The sequence below is a fragment of the Abramis brama genome (genome assembly GCF_963993115.1).
Source record: "Abramis brama genome assembly, chromosome: 13".
NCBI lineage: Eukaryota > Metazoa > Chordata > Actinopteri > Cypriniformes > Leuciscidae > Abramis > Abramis brama.
Genome location: NC_139975.1, coordinates 9369665 through 9385942, shown reverse-complemented (window position 1 = coordinate 9385942; position 16278 = coordinate 9369665). Strand labels below are relative to the sequence as shown.

The 16278-nt window shown below is 37.5% G+C and overlaps 1 protein-coding gene across 4 annotated transcripts; it reads left to right on the top strand.

Annotated features, from left to right (window-relative positions):
• Window positions 1-492: 492 nt before the first annotated feature.
• rnf44 (ring finger protein 44) lies at window positions 493-15002 on the top strand. Of its 4 annotated transcripts, none has more exons than XM_084132604.1 (11): window positions 493-781; window positions 6449-6649; window positions 6773-6992; window positions 8190-8309; window positions 9142-9315; window positions 10906-11067; window positions 11524-11639; window positions 11884-11971; window positions 12347-12468; window positions 12555-12654; window positions 13264-15002. In XM_084132604.1, exons 2-11 carry the CDS (start codon window positions 6543-6545, stop codon window positions 13324-13326), a joined length of 1272 nt encoding a protein of 423 aa, XP_083988730.1. In that variant the 5' UTR covers window positions 493-781; window positions 6449-6542; the 3' UTR covers window positions 13327-15002. The 4 variants fall into 4 exon arrangements, with proteins under 4 accessions (XP_083988730.1, XP_083988728.1, XP_083988727.1 ...); XM_084132602.1 differs by having other exon boundaries at window positions 533-781; window positions 8190-8357; XM_084132601.1 differs by lacking the exon at window positions 493-781 and adding an exon at window positions 3009-3418 and having other exon boundaries at window positions 8190-8357.
• Window positions 15003-16278: the final 1276 nt, after the last annotated feature.

The window sequence follows — 16278 nt, the reverse complement described above, 5'->3', positions numbered from 1 at the left end:
TAGTACTAGTAATTAATAGTTAGTGACACTGAAAAAGATTTTATAGTTGGACAACTGGATTATTTACAAATAAAATATATATATATATATATATATATATATATATATATATATATATATATATATATATATATATATCACTATATCATTGTAAAAAAAAAAAAAAAAAAAAATGTCAGTTTATGTCTTCAATTTTTATGCATATTCAACTTGGTTGTACAAGTCATTTAAATATGTTAAACTGACTTATATATCGAGTTAACTCTTGTATAACTTGTAAAAAGTTGAAATTGCTAAATTATTTTGATGAGTTAAAGTAATGTAAAAACATAAGTTATGGCTTATGACTCATGACTGGCTCATGATTGATCATATCATTTTTACGGTTATTTTTAAACAGTTATTTATTTCATGAGGAATAATGCTCAAACTGCTTGCCATAAGCAAGCGGCCTCTAAATGCCCCACATAGGGGTATGTCACAAAAGCACGCAAATAGGCGGCGGATGATACTGGGTTCAACCGAGTGCATTGGTTTCTCCAAAGCCTGATGCATTCAGAGAGTGGTTGTTTTGCGCGAGATGCGAAGAGTAATGACACATTCTGCCTTTATTCTTCGTGCGAGCTCCAGTTTGTACCTTTTTCACATATCAGTGGTGAAATCCACGGAATGTTCCATTAACAGGAACAGCTGAGGATCATGCCGCACCGAATATGGGAGAGATGTGAAGAATTACAAGGAGAAATGTCAGCGATTGCGATGCTCACAAATTAACAATCAGGTAACGCACGCGCCTGCGTCTTCGTGTTGATGGCGTGGATTTCCGTGGGTTTTCACGGTCTTGAATGCATCGCACATAGGTATCAGCGTGTTTTTATATCTTGTCCCCCTAAAGCCTTGAGCCCCTCCTTGTTTTGTTGCTGTAATGCTGTAATGTTTACATTGGATTGGAAGTGCACGGATGGATTGGACGCGGGTTTGCTTGTCTCGCGCTTGTCTCCGATGTGCGTGATTGTGTGCACGCGCAGCGCAGGTTTCACTTGAATCGGAATTATTTTCGCTATTTTCTCGCGAGTTAAAGATTAGGAAGGAAGGTTACATTGCGGCGTTTTCTCTGCAGTGAAGCCACACGAGAGAAAATGCTGCAAAAATTATTCTGACCCATGGGTGCTCAGACGAATTAAACTCAAACATTATTAGAAGGAAAAAAAAATGGGGCACTTTGCCTTCCTAGTTCTTCTACGGTCTCATTAATGCATTGAATGGTGCATTTTCTAGGTCAACTTAAGTCCATATTTTTGATGTCAGTTTATGAACTTTAAAGTGCATTGAATAAACGAGATGTTACTCTGGCCGCTTTGAGACGCTTGCATGTGTTTCTGTCCGCTGGCTCGCCATTTGGCGCAAGGCTTATGTAACAGACTGGGCTGTGTCACACTGTCTCTGATGGAGAGACGGATGAGAACTAGAGAGAACACAGTTAGACTCCCCAACATGATGTTTTTTCCCCTGCTTTTCATTTAGTACACACACAGTGATAATAACACTAATAATAAACATTGTTTTATTATTATTATACCATAATTTAAAACAATGCTTAAAATGTTTTGCAATGGTAGTTTATACCTTCATCGTAAATTAACTCATGTAATAAAATCACAAAAGCAACTTAAACCTGGAAACTGCTGAATGTAAAGGATTTCTATTCTACTCTGATTTCTATACTTTTCTGCTCTTTTTATATAATACTAGTAATGGTGATTATAATAAAATCAGTATTTATATTGTAAAATAATATTGCATTTTTAAAAGAAATGTTAAACACTTACATTTCTGACACATAAATTAATATTTTATTATACTTTTGCCGCATAAATTATAGTATTTTATTAATACAAATGATAGTATAATGAAAATATATTGCATTTATTATGTTGCAGTGGTTTAGTGAAATATTCCAAACATTTCTAGAAACTATGAATTCCATTTCCAATTTTTCTTGATTTTGTTATCAAGCATTATAAAACATGAACATAGCCTATAGGAGACGGTCAGTTTCAATTCAAGGAAACATTTTAGAGAACCATGAGATGGTTCAACGAGTGGAGAAAAGGACTTCCACTTGCAATAATGGTTTGTTTGGTGATGTTTATTTGACATTATTTTAAAGCATCCTTTTGATCCCTTGACATGCTGTTAGAACTGCTTTAAGATTATAAGTAGCCTACCTTGTGCATTGTACTGTTTTAAAGGAATTAATTAGATGCTGTCTCACTGAATTGTAATATACAACATGACTGTGTTGCATCACTGTTGTTTGATCACTGCAACAAATCCCTTGTGACAAACAACATCCCCTTTATCTGGGACTACCCATGCTACCTCAAAATGAATGTCAGTGGCATAATAAATCATCACCGATAACATGCACTGCCTGCCATGCTTATGGTTAATGTTTTGACTTCTGCACAACACAAATCAACTGACTCCATCTGTTGGATTGCAAAACAATTTTGGGAGCTGCTTATAGTTTGTTTCAGAAATTTTGACTTATGGATGCTCCAAAATAACTTCGAAGTGAAACATTGTGAACAAAAAAACACTCCATGTTCACTTTATTTTCACTTTAGCATTAAAGTTAATATTTACGCCAGCAATATATAGGCTACTATAATCTATCATGATATCTAATTATTCTCAATAATAATAATTCTAAATATTAAAATACAGTATTGAAGTTACGCTTGTTCTCTTGAAAAACAATGTGAATTGTAAAATGGACTGCAGCTAAACTGGACCAAAAACTAGTGTCCACGGACAGTGTGAATGCAACTGGGTCCCTTTTTAATTCAGTTTACTTTTTTGGACCACTTAAAGTGGTTTGAGTTTGTTTTTAGTAAAGAGGAAGTGTGAAAACACCCATAAGGTTGGTATCAGGCTGGAGCAATTCGACCAAACAGCAGCATCTAAAAAGTGACTGGCTGTCTGTCTATTGCGTGGTAGTTTTTAGAGGAAGAAGGCGTGACTATACAAGCACAGTAGCACACAACCACCACAACAATACTGAACAGCACCCATGTCACAGATTATACCCAGTTTGAATGCATCGGATGTAATAATAAAGGAAACAACAACTGCACGCTATTACAAGTTTGTTGGATATAAGTTAACGGATGTTAGGCTGCGGAAGAATATGCATTTTCTCTTTCTATGCTGAAGCTCAACAACAAGATCAAGCTCGCGGACGTGAACTGGGAAACGGACGATACCTCATTTTAACCATGACTGTTTGCTAGTGTACCTTGGCGATTTCTTTGGGATTAGTCTGCTAATTCATCAAACAAGACAAACTGCATCGTTTTAGTCGCCAACAAGCAGCGCGTGGACGAGTCGGAAACTCGCGCGCCATTGAAAACAAGTAAGCTCGGTTGGTGTGATCATACTTTGGTTATTGGACACAAAGCTGTCATGCATCAGCTAAAATAAAACCGAAAACGCTCATGATATTCAAACATTGCAGACTGTCTAAATGAGGCGTTCAAGCCAAACCATGTTTCTTTTGTCAGGGGTGCATCCCTGCATTTCCTGTTTAGGGCTTCATCTGCTCGGGCTATATGCTAGTGATAGCAGTTAGGGCTTGGGAAGTGCATGCGATTGAATCAATTCATTTAATGTAATGCACAAACTCCGTGTAGTGTTGAGAACATGTTTTAAAAGCACGAGGACAACTGCGGATGTTTGCACGAGCTCCGCGCGCGCCTGTAAAACTTCGGCCTTGCGACTCTTTGTGCTATTGTTGATCTATTGCTGGGCCCCGGTGACAATTTTATTTGTTTTATTCATAGGAAATGTGCACTGTCCTTGTGTGAAGCACTGACCATGTTTTAATCATATCCACAAGCCCATTCAAATGATTATTTCTGATAAAGCGAGGCACGCGAGGTTTGGTGGCGCTCCTTTGTTATTGCTTTGTCTATGTGGGAGCACATGGCCATCCACGCTTTTGTTGTTGAAGTTACAGCTCCCCCTCTTTGTGGCAAATCAGCCCCGTCTTTCCATTAAACACTGTTTGTAAATATTTGCTGTTACTTGTTTTCTTATTTTACACATGGCATTGAACATTTAAATGTCATGTAGTGTGATGAGAAGTTTTGTTTGTGTGAACCATGCACACTTCACTGATTTTGTTAAGAGAAAAGTAATACAAATGATTTGAAATGTGTATATAAATAATATTTGAATTATTCATTCTGATGCCTGTCAGTGAAGTGTGATGTCTGCTTGCCTGAAAAGGCTGCTTTTATATAATTTCTGCTCCCACTGTCTTATGGTTTACTTCAAAGATTTACACAATGAAATAATGTCTCAATCCATAAAAAAATACAATACAGCTTTTTCTGAGGCAAATACAAGCATATTTTAATTCAATTAGTATTTCACTATTCTTGGTTTCAAATGGAAAATTACCTATTTATTTTAAAGCTATTCATGCTGTTTTGCTTTGAGAGCAGGAGGCTATATGGTCTTCACATTTTAAGTCCAGGGTCATTTTTTAAAGGAATAATTAACCCCAAAATTGTTGTTAGCTTGTATGCTGTTTTATATATGAAAGGAGACATTTTGAATAATGTAAATGCTTCTGTTTTCCATACAACAGATCGACCACAGCTGACTACAATAGACTGAAAATATTTTTTACTGAAAATTTGTTCTCAAATATCATTCTCCTTCATGTTTGTGCCCTGCGTTTGCTTGTGATTCAGGCTAGAACAAAAGGATCTGTGAACAAAATATAAATGCAACATCATGCAAATGGGACTTAAACTGGGTTCCCTGCATGCTAAACAATTAGTGTATCACAAGACTAATTTGCCTCATGTTTTGAAAGGCATGTTATTACAGCACCTCTCTTCTCAGTCTGTCAGTAACGCTCTGGGGTGCGCTTCCCAAAAGCATTGTTAGCCAACAAGTTATGTCGTTATCAGCATATTTCAACGAGTCGGTGTTTCCCGAAACCATAGTTCCAACGAACATTCGCAAATAGCATTGCAAAGTTGAATGGTTGGAACAGCAGCTTTCGACCTGTTAGAAGCATAGTTTCTTGTTTGCATGACTTAGTCCTTATCTTGAGCAAAATAAGCAAGCTGACATTCAGGACAATCTATATCTTTCATTTTGAATATATGCAAATTTAATTTACATATTTTAGTTTGTCAACAGATTTAAAGCACAGTTTTTGAAGAGCGCTCGTGTGTACGTGCTGCAGTAGGCTACATAAGAAGGAGCCTATGATTGAATCTGGAAATTAAGCAAAATAACTGAGAAGAAAATAGAATTTCATTGCAGACAGATCTGGCATTAATTTGATCATAAACTGATTAATTAAAATAAGTTATTACTCCACCTGCGTGACATCATTAACCAGCATAGTTGAATGACAGATTTGGGACAATACGGTTTTGGGAAACAGTGGTGACTAGCTAGTTGATTTCTTCAACAATGCATTGTACTATGCAAGTTAAGCAGCAAGTAGGGGTGGGGGATATGACCAAAATCTTATATCACGATACAAGTAGGCCTAATTATTTTACTATATATATCACAATATAGTTATTTTTGCTTTGAACAAGGTTTTTGTGATGATAAAATATTTGATACTATTGAAATTTCATCATTGAAAAAACTCAATTAGCTCACAAAAAATCTAATAGGCTTAACTAGCCTGAGAAAAAAAAAAAACTCTCAAGCTTACTGAAGGAAACAGTAAAAAACAAAAAAAGAACAAAGAAACTATTTACAAGCATAAGGACAAAACTAAAATAAAACAAATGAATTAGACCTGCCTGAAAATTATCAAGAAATGCTACATAAATTGTATACATTAATTCAATATAGTGCATAGTCTTTACTGTGTGAATTAAATATAGCCAACATGTATTCTTATTAAAGTTACAAAAGTGACTCAGGAGGAGTGAGTGATATTCTCTTTGTCTTTTGTTGTTTTATTAACATTAACGACAGATGGCTGCAGGTTTATTAGGCTGCTGTAATTTTAAGACGCACCTCTGTTCACTTCTGTTTTTATGAAGCCCCTCCTTCCGAAAAGCACAACATGTGCTCTGATCAGTTCCCTGAACCAGTGTGTTGTGATTGGTCAACCGCTTCGAGCATGTTTTAGAAATGTCACGCCACCATTACTATAACCATGAGTTTCGACATGCTACTAAAACAGCTCAATCAGGCCTTGCCACTTATTTGCTTATACCTTGGGCGGGAGTTATTTAAATGAGGTATATCGAGGTTGGAGTGGATTTTAGTTGGAGTGCTTCATAACTTTGCCGACCATAATAGGTCCTCTTTAATTAACTTCAGTTGAAATGCACATTAAAGTTTTTTCTGTACATCATTATTCAATTCACAAAACCAATATTTCTTGTGTTTCAAACAGAGTTCCGACAATCTGAAGCTGTTAGACACAAGTGCCTCTTGCACTACTGGTTCCCCACCCCAGGCAGGTGTGACTCGTTCGTACGACGTCACAAATGCGACCATGGGAAGTAGCAGTGAGTAGGCGGCCATCAACAGCCCCCTTAAACCAGAGGAGGGTCGTCGGGGAGCCTTGCATCACCCCTCTGCACCTCAGGAGAAGGTGGGTCAGACAGTGTCATATTGAGTTTGATGAAATTAGCATTCGAGTTGTACATTTTATTAAAAAAAAAAAAAAATCTTCTGCAGAGTGACTACTTACGTTATGTGTACGTTCATGTCCTAGTCCTCCAGTACGACGTCAGTGGGGGCAGAGAGATAGACCTGCTGTGCACACTTCCCTACATCAGGATGAGAACTTCCTCCACCCTGTCTTCTCCCAGCATCAGCAGATTCCTTTAGATGAGTCCAGGCAATATAGCCACACCAGTGCACCTCCACGCATGCTGCATACTGCCACACAGCCCCCCCAACAGAACTCCATCATGGTGGATCTTCACGAACAGGTATTAGTTCAAACGACAGTTATTCATTTAGACCATGGGTCTCAAACTCTAATTTTCTGGAAGCCACTATCCATGTGTTGATTTCCATTCGAATAAAATACTAGTGATTACTCTCGAAAATTAGAACTATTCTCTTTTTTTTTCACAATGCCCCAATGATTCTGAATAGACAACTAAACAAAATAACATGTACTTTACTAGAGGTTCTGTTAAAATGTTAATTGATGCAGTTTTTAAATATATATATTAATTTCAATCAATTATTTTAAAAGAAATGATTTGAATGAATGATTCAATGACTCATCAGGACTTGTTTCTTGACTGGAGGAATCAGTGTTTTTGAACAAATCGCTTGAATGTTTCAATGACAAAAACATTTTTAAGTCAATTGTCGCCACTTACTTGTGTAAGTAATTGATACAATCTTCATTTGAAACATCAAGTTATGTTCAGAAGTGATTTACTGTACACTATTCTGATCGCTACAGTAGACATCAGTGTTTACATCTTTACAACTATACACTTTTATCCCAGTACTTCTGTGATCATTTGCATGTTTGTAACACAGAAATAATGATACTGTGTGGTTAAAAAGACTGAAGCTGTTTCATACCTATACATGACAACTGCTCTTTCTGGGTCAGCGGCAGGATCAATGCAGATTTGAATGTTCGCTGTGATTGCACTTGTCAAAGGTTTAATGATAAAAAGGACAGAGCCGAATGGGAGAGCATTGGACGCTAAACCAAAATTCATAGAATGAAAACTGATTTGCGAGCCACATTTTAGATAAACTGGTAGTTTGAGATCCTTAATATAGACATTATCCCTCAGTTTCACAGACGAGGCTTAAGCCTAGTCCCAGACTAAAATGGATGCTTGAGCTGTTTTAACTGAAAGTAACTTGCTCTGACTTATCTAAAAATATGTCAGTGCCATTGTTTTGTTTCAAGATTCACACCAGTAATGTTTAAGGCACATTTATAAAATCACCTATCTACAATCCTAATTGAACTAAGGTCTAATCCTGGCTTAATCCAAGCCTTGTCTGTGAAAGTGTATTTACTCTGACTTTGATGTGAAAGCAATCAGATTGCTGTGATATTGCTGATATCTGATTATTGCTGTGATAATGAAAATCAGAGATAGTGGTTGTTTTTTAACAAGTAACCTGAACCTTTTGTGTTGTCCTTCAAGATGCATCAAGGATCAGTTCCGATATCTTACACAGTTACCACGGTGACGACCCACGGTTTTCCCATCCACACCGGGCAACCTATCCCAGCCTGCAATGCTCAGCAGCTCCCAGCATGCTCGGTAATGTTCAGCGGACAGCTCTCTCTGCTCTGCTGCCTTCCTCCTCCAGTGAGTTTGAAAAGGAAGAGCTGGAATGTTAGTGAAGTTTGTGTAGAGCACACCTAACATGTCCCATCGCTCCAGCTTTACTTTAGCCGATGTATGTGTGTCCCAGGCAGCCATTATGCCCACCTGTCCTGCTAGCCAAAGATATTCGATTATGAGTGTTGTTCTGTACGTCCCACTCATGCTTACACATTAGACATTGGTATAAAGCTGCATTTCACGTTTTGATTTTCCTGTAGGCTTTTCCTGTGTCTCTAGAATGATTAATGACCTTTTATGATGCAACTTTCAAGGGACAATGTGCAACCCTCTTAGTTTTTGTTTGCATTGTCTCTGCAAATGTCTTTAGGGTACAAATCTTTAATGACAAAGGTGTACTTTCTGCTAATTTTACCATCTTCTCAAGTCATTGCATTTGTGTCAACATACCCACCTCTGTACTACTTTTTATGTGGCTATAGTGATGTACAGTTGAAAGTCTCTTATATTGTGCAGAGGACAATTGTTTTTCAGTCCTCTTTACACTATGTATGCTTATAAACTAAAAAACTATATATATATATTATTCTCTAAGTTTTCCCCATCATTAACCCTAATGCTTTTGAAATGGTTTAGCGGATTTCTAAATAGTACAGAGTAGGGAAAGTGTTAGATATGCTTTAGTCCAGAGTATGTTAGAATACAGCAATGCAGTATTCAATTGCCCATCCTCACTTTCTTCATGAGTGTATCTATGGTGTGAGTGACCCTTTTGTTGTCTGGTATTTCTCTGTCTGTCTGTCTGCAGCTCATTCAGGCCTGCACCATGCAGCACCTGCCAGTGTCCTATCAGGCATTTCCACCAATGATCTCCAGTGAGCATTTTATCCTTCACCCTAGTCCGCCAGTGCCGCCTCACCAGCCGCCTCATCTGCCTCCACTCAACCAGTTTGTTCCCATACAGCCCCAGCACCCGCGCATGGTGAGTGCAGATCACAACATCTATGAATGCTACTAAATGGAAGAGAACTATTATTAATGTCCTTTTTATGCAAATTAAAGTGTAAGAAGTTTATATATAATATTCCTAAAATAGCAGTATAATTTTTACATATTATTTTTAGGGATCGACCGATATGTATTTTTTGATTGCTGATATCTTGTACAGCAGGGTAGCCGTTGGCTGATATAAAGCTATATATAATAGTAATATAGTGTGTGATAGATGTAATGATAGTAAATAACACCTGCAGGACAAGTTAGGGCTGCACGATATTTGAAAAAAAGTGCAATATTTTGTTTTTCTGTAATATATTGCAATATGAAAACAATTTCAACAGATTTGAATAGCTGTATTTGTAAAGAATTCATAATTCTAGGATGATTGGGGTGATTTTGTAGGAAAGTGCATCTGCATAGAAAACAAAGAAATTACAAGTATAGATAAATAGAACTAAGATACAAATGAAATAAGCAGTGCTTTGTTTTTCAGTGTTTTGTAGGCCTAAATCTAACAGTATTCAGGGACAGAAATTAATCAAATGTAAAATAACACTGCGCAGTCTTTGCTGTATAAATTAAATCTAATTAATAAATGTTATCTTTTTTAAAGCTACAAAAGTGATTTTCTCTTTTGTTGTTTGATTTACATTGGTGACAAACATCTGCGGGCATATTAGGCTGCTGTCACCTTAAGACGAATGCACAGATCCAAAATAATGATACACATTCGTTTTCTTTCCCAATTGTTTACAACATAACCGATTGTGTTTATGAGGATACTCCCCGAGACAGACATTTTGACTTAATTTTGCATTCATTTGTCCGTTCAAGCTCAAAAAGGAGAGAAATAGAACTGAAATTTTGTGCATTTCAAATAAGTTACATTGACAACATGACCAAAATCTTCATGGTGTGAGTAATTTTATATTACTGTAGCTGTAAATGTAGTAATGCAGTTATCTTTGCTGGTAATTCAACACTAAATGTTACATATTTATGGAGTAGTAGTAGTGCTATTTTTTATATAAAAATGCAATTAATATAATTTGAGGAGTTAGCTTCTTGATGAATACAAACTAAAAGATACGCTTGCTTTTAACGAGCTTATTTTTAATCTGCCTTTAGTGCAAAAACATCTTTACATTATGTTACACCTGAGAGTTACATCAAAAACATAGTTACAGTTAAAAACATAACTCAAAACTGTAAATGTGATTATAAATGTGATTGGATGAGCCATGTTTGAAGGTTGCCATGTTGTTCCCAATGTTGAGTGTGCATTACAGTAATCTAGAGTGTAATGTGATTACTGTTACAGTGTAATTAGTAAAGCAAACCCATTACAATCTAGAGAAAACAGTTAGTCATTGGTTACAGATAAGCCCCCATAATGGATTGTACCCTTAAAAATGATATAAAAACAATGCTGAATGTTGGTGTGACAAAAATGTATCCTTTATAAAATAGCATATAGTTTTATGGTATTAATTGTCATAATCTTATGCTACAGGTATGTTTTTTTTTTTTTTTTTTTCTGGTTGTGCAATGTCTTTTATATGTGTGTATTCAGCCTCTGCAGAGGGTGGAGAATGAAGTGGATCTGCGAGGAGACCAGCATCCGTTAGGAACATTCTCTTATCCTCCAGCCCACCATCCACCAGCAATGACCCCCTCTGTCCCCCTTCAGTACCTCCCCCAGGAGCCCCTCCATCAAGAGCTACCCTACGGAGTGGTGAGATGTCTTTGCTTCTGTATGTCAACAAAGCATGAATCGCAGTAAACAAGTCAAAATGAAATACCGATTTAAATGAGGAGCATTTGCATAAACAAGTAATGACATTATGCAAAAACTAGGGCTGTGGATTTAATTTAATTAATTAGTCATGGAAGAAAAACGCATTTGACGCACCCGCCCTGCCCCAGACCTACGTAGGTCATCTGACATTTCATACAGTTGATTGGTGACGAACATGAAGCAGGGCAACAACTCAATGTGATGGAGCCTATAGATTGCAGTTAGAATGGCTCTAAAATTCAAGATATGGGGCAAAAATGCCCCTGTATGAGTTTTTGTCTCATATTTATATCATATGATATGGTAGAAATGCTGCTGAAGTAGCTTTGGGTAAGAGTTGGTAAATGAAAACTAATAATTTGAATGGTTTTCCTCATGTCTCTGTTTCCTCAGCCATATCCGCACATGCTGCCGAGGCGTATAACTGGACAGAGGTACCGATTACAGCAGCCTCTGCCTCCCCCGCCTCCTCCACCGCCCTACTACCCCGGCTTCTTACCATACTTCCTGTGAGGGTCTTCATTTTGCCATATAAATTGTTTCATATTCTAATAATGGAATTAAGTAACGAGTTACTTTACATGTTATATAAAAAAAAGTAATCTGATTACTTAATGCACGTTTCTTGTAATGCATTACCTTCAATGCTGCTTATAATTATATGAAGCCTTGTGATATTTCTTTGCTAGATAAAGGCCATTGAGTGTATGCTAATGATTTGTGATGCTAATGTGTTTGTGACCTATGAAACAGCTCGATGCTACCTGTGCCTCCAACTGCTGTGGGTCCTGCTATCAGTCTGGACTTGGATGTAGATGATGTGGAGATGGAAAACTATGAGGTAAATGAGAATCCTCACATGCTGGGTGATGTAGTTGCCCCACTGTTTGTATAACCTGGCTTGTCAAAATTAAGCCACTGATGGTTTTTACGTAAGGCCTAGTGAACTGCCTCGCTGTCTACTGATTGTATAAGCAGCTCGCTAACTTCTAAAAGTTTATACATACTCATTTGCAACGATCAAGCAACTTACTCATTTTCAATAAGAGTGATTCTGTGGGCATGTGCAGTGATGCAACAAAGTTGAGAAAAGGTTAACTTTATAGAATTAGTGAGTTACGTTATAGAATTAAAGCTAATTTTGGAACAGAGATAACATCGTTATCTTATCACAGTTTGTGTGGAGAGTTTTGAACACTTGTGATTTTTCTCTCAGGCGTTATTAAACCTTGCTGAGAGACTCGGAGAAGCGAAACCTCGAGGACTAACGAAAGCTGATATAGAGCAACTTCCGTCCTACAGGTTCAATTTAGAAAACCACCAATCTGAGCAAACTCTGTAAGTGTTTTCTGTTATATACTGTATGCCCTCTGTTATATAATGTTGAAGTTTTGATTGTGACTTGGTATTGACTTTTCTTACAGGTGTGTTGTATGCTTTAGTGATTTTGAGTCAAGACAGCTACTTCGAGTATTACCCTGCAACCACGAATTTCATGCGAAATGTGTAGACAAGTGGTTAAAGGTAAGAAGAACATCTTAATGCACAATATCTGCATTAACTAACAGCAAAGCGAATATAGGTTTTTAAGTGGCTGATGGCTTGTAAATTGCTTATGTACACAACCGTTCAGATGTTTGGGGTTGGTGTGATTTTTGTCTCTCATGCTCACCAAGGCTGCATTTATTTGATCCGAAATATGGTAATATTGTGTAATATTATTACAATTTAAAACTGTTTAAATTGTCATGCTGATTTGGTGCTCAGGTAACATTTATTATTGTTATCAATCTGAGAACAGCTGTGCTGCTTAATATTTTACTCAAACAGGATTCTTTGATTTAAAGAAAGTTCAAAGGAACAGCAATTATTTGAAATAGAAATTTTAACGCTCAATTTAATGCATCCTTGCTGAATAAAAGTATTAATCATTTTTTTCCCTACTGGCCCCAAACTTTTGAATGGTAGAAAATATTTATAATTTCATGATAATTGCTGAAATGAATTTTTTTTATTTCATATTTAGTAAATGTTGATTTAGGCAGGCACAGTTATTAGCTGATGCATAGATCAGGTAATGGTGTATAGAAACATCACTGGCTTGTAGAAATTAATCCGTAACATGTCTTGCAGACCAATCGCACCTGTCCAATCTGTCGAGCCGACGCGTCTGAGGTTCACCGCGATGTGGAATGAGTTCAGGTTTTTGTCCTTCACTGGAAAGCAGCACAAATCCTTGAGTGTGTTCTGTGAGTGGGGACACCTGATCTCCAGCCAAACGCAAATCTACCCCCCACCCCGCTCCCAACCCCACCTCTACAATAAGCAATCTTGGAATTTGTACGGAACCTGTTTGACCTCTGCTGTGCGTCATTGTGTGAGTTTCATGAAAGCTACTGCCGCCTATAGCAACTTCAGAGTTCTGGAATTGTGACCATTTTTCTTTTTCTTTTGGGGTTCTTTTTCATCTTTCTTTTTCATTTCCCTGCCCTTGTTTTTCGCAGATTCCAAAGATAACCTGTAATACGTGTTGTGTTGGCATATTTGTTTACACAATTGAATATTCTCTAGTTGTTTGATCACAGATGATTAAAATCGTGCTTTAGTATCGTTAGGGACTGCGGGAGCGGGCCAAGATGACGGTGGTCTTTGGTTTTACTAGTCGGTAAGACGCGGCTGCTCCGCCGGTGAACGACCATCATAGATGCATGTCTCTACAAGTGATGATGGGCTGAGGGACTTGTTAATAATCTATGTTTTGCAATAATGTATTGATCATTTGAATATCTTAATCCCGATTCTCTTTTATCTGCGAATGCTGTTGTGAAGGTGTGACTTTCAGTGGTTCAAAGTTCCAAGGCCTGAGGTTAAAGAGGGAAACGTAGACAAAAAGGACTGGGAAACGACAGGCGTGAATCCATCGGGAAAACTCCCGCTGGGATTTCACCACAGTCGTAGAGACATTGAGGAAGCTGTGGGGTTTTGGCTTTTGCTGTTTGCTGGCAAGGCCAATCTGACTGGCCCATGGGAACACAGGGACGAGGACAGCACACTGCCTCTGCCAGCTCCCACCTGGCTGCACTGCACAACCCACATCCATTCTGGACTGGCCCTCTTCATCCCACTCCCTCACACTCAGCTGTGTAACTCTTTCTCGGCTAGATCCAGGAGAACATCTCACGGGCCACGCGCGGACTGTTCTTTTAGACTAGCAATATTTGAATCGACGGGATCCACCGCATTTCAACCACAAGAGGAACGTCGGACGAAGGCCATGGGGAGGTCGCATTTGCCTTTCCAGAATGACTTTTTGGGAAAGGGTGGAAGACTTTGCGGAAAGCAATACGTGCAATGAGTGTGAGAGGTGAACGCAACGTTTTGACCTGATTTTGGAGGACTAGGCCTTTTGTTTTTCCTCATTCGTGAGCCAAATAATCAATATACTCTACAAGATTTTAGCTCTGCCTTCTCAAGACCTTGACAAGCACAAACCTGTTACTAATCTTCAGTTCCTCTTTTAAAAGTATAAGTTTTTTTTTAAAGTGGTGTTATTTATTTCTTCTCTCGAGAGCGTTTTTGAAGGATTCGGTCGGAATACTAAAGCATCTTTAGCGCGTTTTAGTTTGCCTCCCGTTGTCAGGTCTCAGGCCATGTTCACAGTGTCAAGTGATGTGAAAGAAAAAAAAAAAACATTGTATGCATAGCCTTGGTGTGAAAGGTTGCAAATTATCGTCTTGTTTTTAAGACAAAAGAATGTTGAAACCCTCTGTATTTCTAGCTACGCCCTCTCCTGTGTGCCAGTTGACTGTAGTCGTTCCACGAAGATCCCAGGCAGGATTCGAAACGGCAGAGACGGAGCGTTAGGGTCGTTTAAAGAAAAAAAAAAGATGCACTGTAAAACGCTCAACTTGTGGTTCACTCTATTCCAAAAACAAACCTGAACGTTGTTCGGGCGAAAACTATGAACTATTTGGGTATACTTTTTTTTCCCTAAGTACTTTAATTGTAGGACTTTTAAATATATATATATATATGTGTGTGTGTGTGTATATATATATATATATATATATATATATATATATATATATATATATATATATATATATATACACATATATATATTCCTGAGTCGTTTGTCCACTGAATAGTCATTGTAACTCAATAGACACACTGGCTTTCTCGGGTAAAGGGACTCTCTCTCATGAGAATGTGAGTATCTTGCGTTTGCGTGCCAGGTAAAAAAAAAAAAAAAAAAGCCATTGTCATGAATTTAATCCACACTTTTGATAATTAATATATGTATACATATCTGTTCACTGGCATATATTTTGAGTATAACAAAAAAAAAAAAAAAAAAAATCACTCAGGGCCTCTCTGTAATTGAAAAATATAGGAAAACAGTCCATTTCAAATTGGATTGATGCCATGGAGATATATTTGGGTATTCTGGGTTGTTTTCCTCAGGCCATGCATATTTTAAATGTAATCAACTGAACTAATATTCCTTTTTTTAAAATAGTGGTGAATATTATTCCATTATAAGACTGGCATGCAAAGAAAAAAAAAAGATGAAGTGACATGTTGTATCGAGTGAGAATAGGCTTTTCGTCACTGCAGCCGATCATTAGCGTATGTTACTCAAACCTGTTTTCCAGCCGTTGCGTTTTTCCGTGTTCTTGTACTTAAACCACACACAAAGGTTGTAATCCCGTTGAAAAAGGTGCCACGGTGCACACTGTTCTAACTAGACCACTTCCAAGACTATTCTTACAGTGTTTGCATGATTTAAGGATAAAAAAAAAAGAAGAAAACAAAAGACTAATAAAAAATGTAATCTGTATTTTCAGTGAAAGATATCAGGGGTGGGCAAGTATTTAATTGTGCGCAATATGCATGCATGTCTTACCAGGTCCCAACTGGTTTTTAGGTAGATCTAGTTGGCTTTGGGTTCTGGGTGTAGGGGACTTTCTGCTCAGCTGATAACTGCCATGCACTGTACTGCACACATTTGTAATAGAACCGAATGACTACAAGATTTTATTGTGCTTGTACTTGCAAAAGAAGAAGACGAGAAAAAAAAAAAAATCTAAAATAATAATATAGGACGTTTAAAATAACAAAGTTAAGCTTGATGCCAGTGGGAAGACT

Excerpts from the sequence above, each read along its gene's own strand:
- rnf44 (XM_084132602.1), top strand. The coding sequence starts at position 6,543 with ATGCGACCATGGGAAGTAGCAGTGAGTAGGCGGCCATCAACAGCCCCC. Across the intron at positions 6,650-6,772 it reads CCTCTGCACCTCAGGAGAAG|TCCTCCAGTACGACGTCAGT; the intron begins GTGGGTCAGACA and ends TTCATGTCCTAG. Across the intron at positions 12,655-13,263 it reads GTGTAGACAAGTGGTTAAAG|ACCAATCGCACCTGTCCAAT; the intron begins GTAAGAAGAACA and ends CATGTCTTGCAG.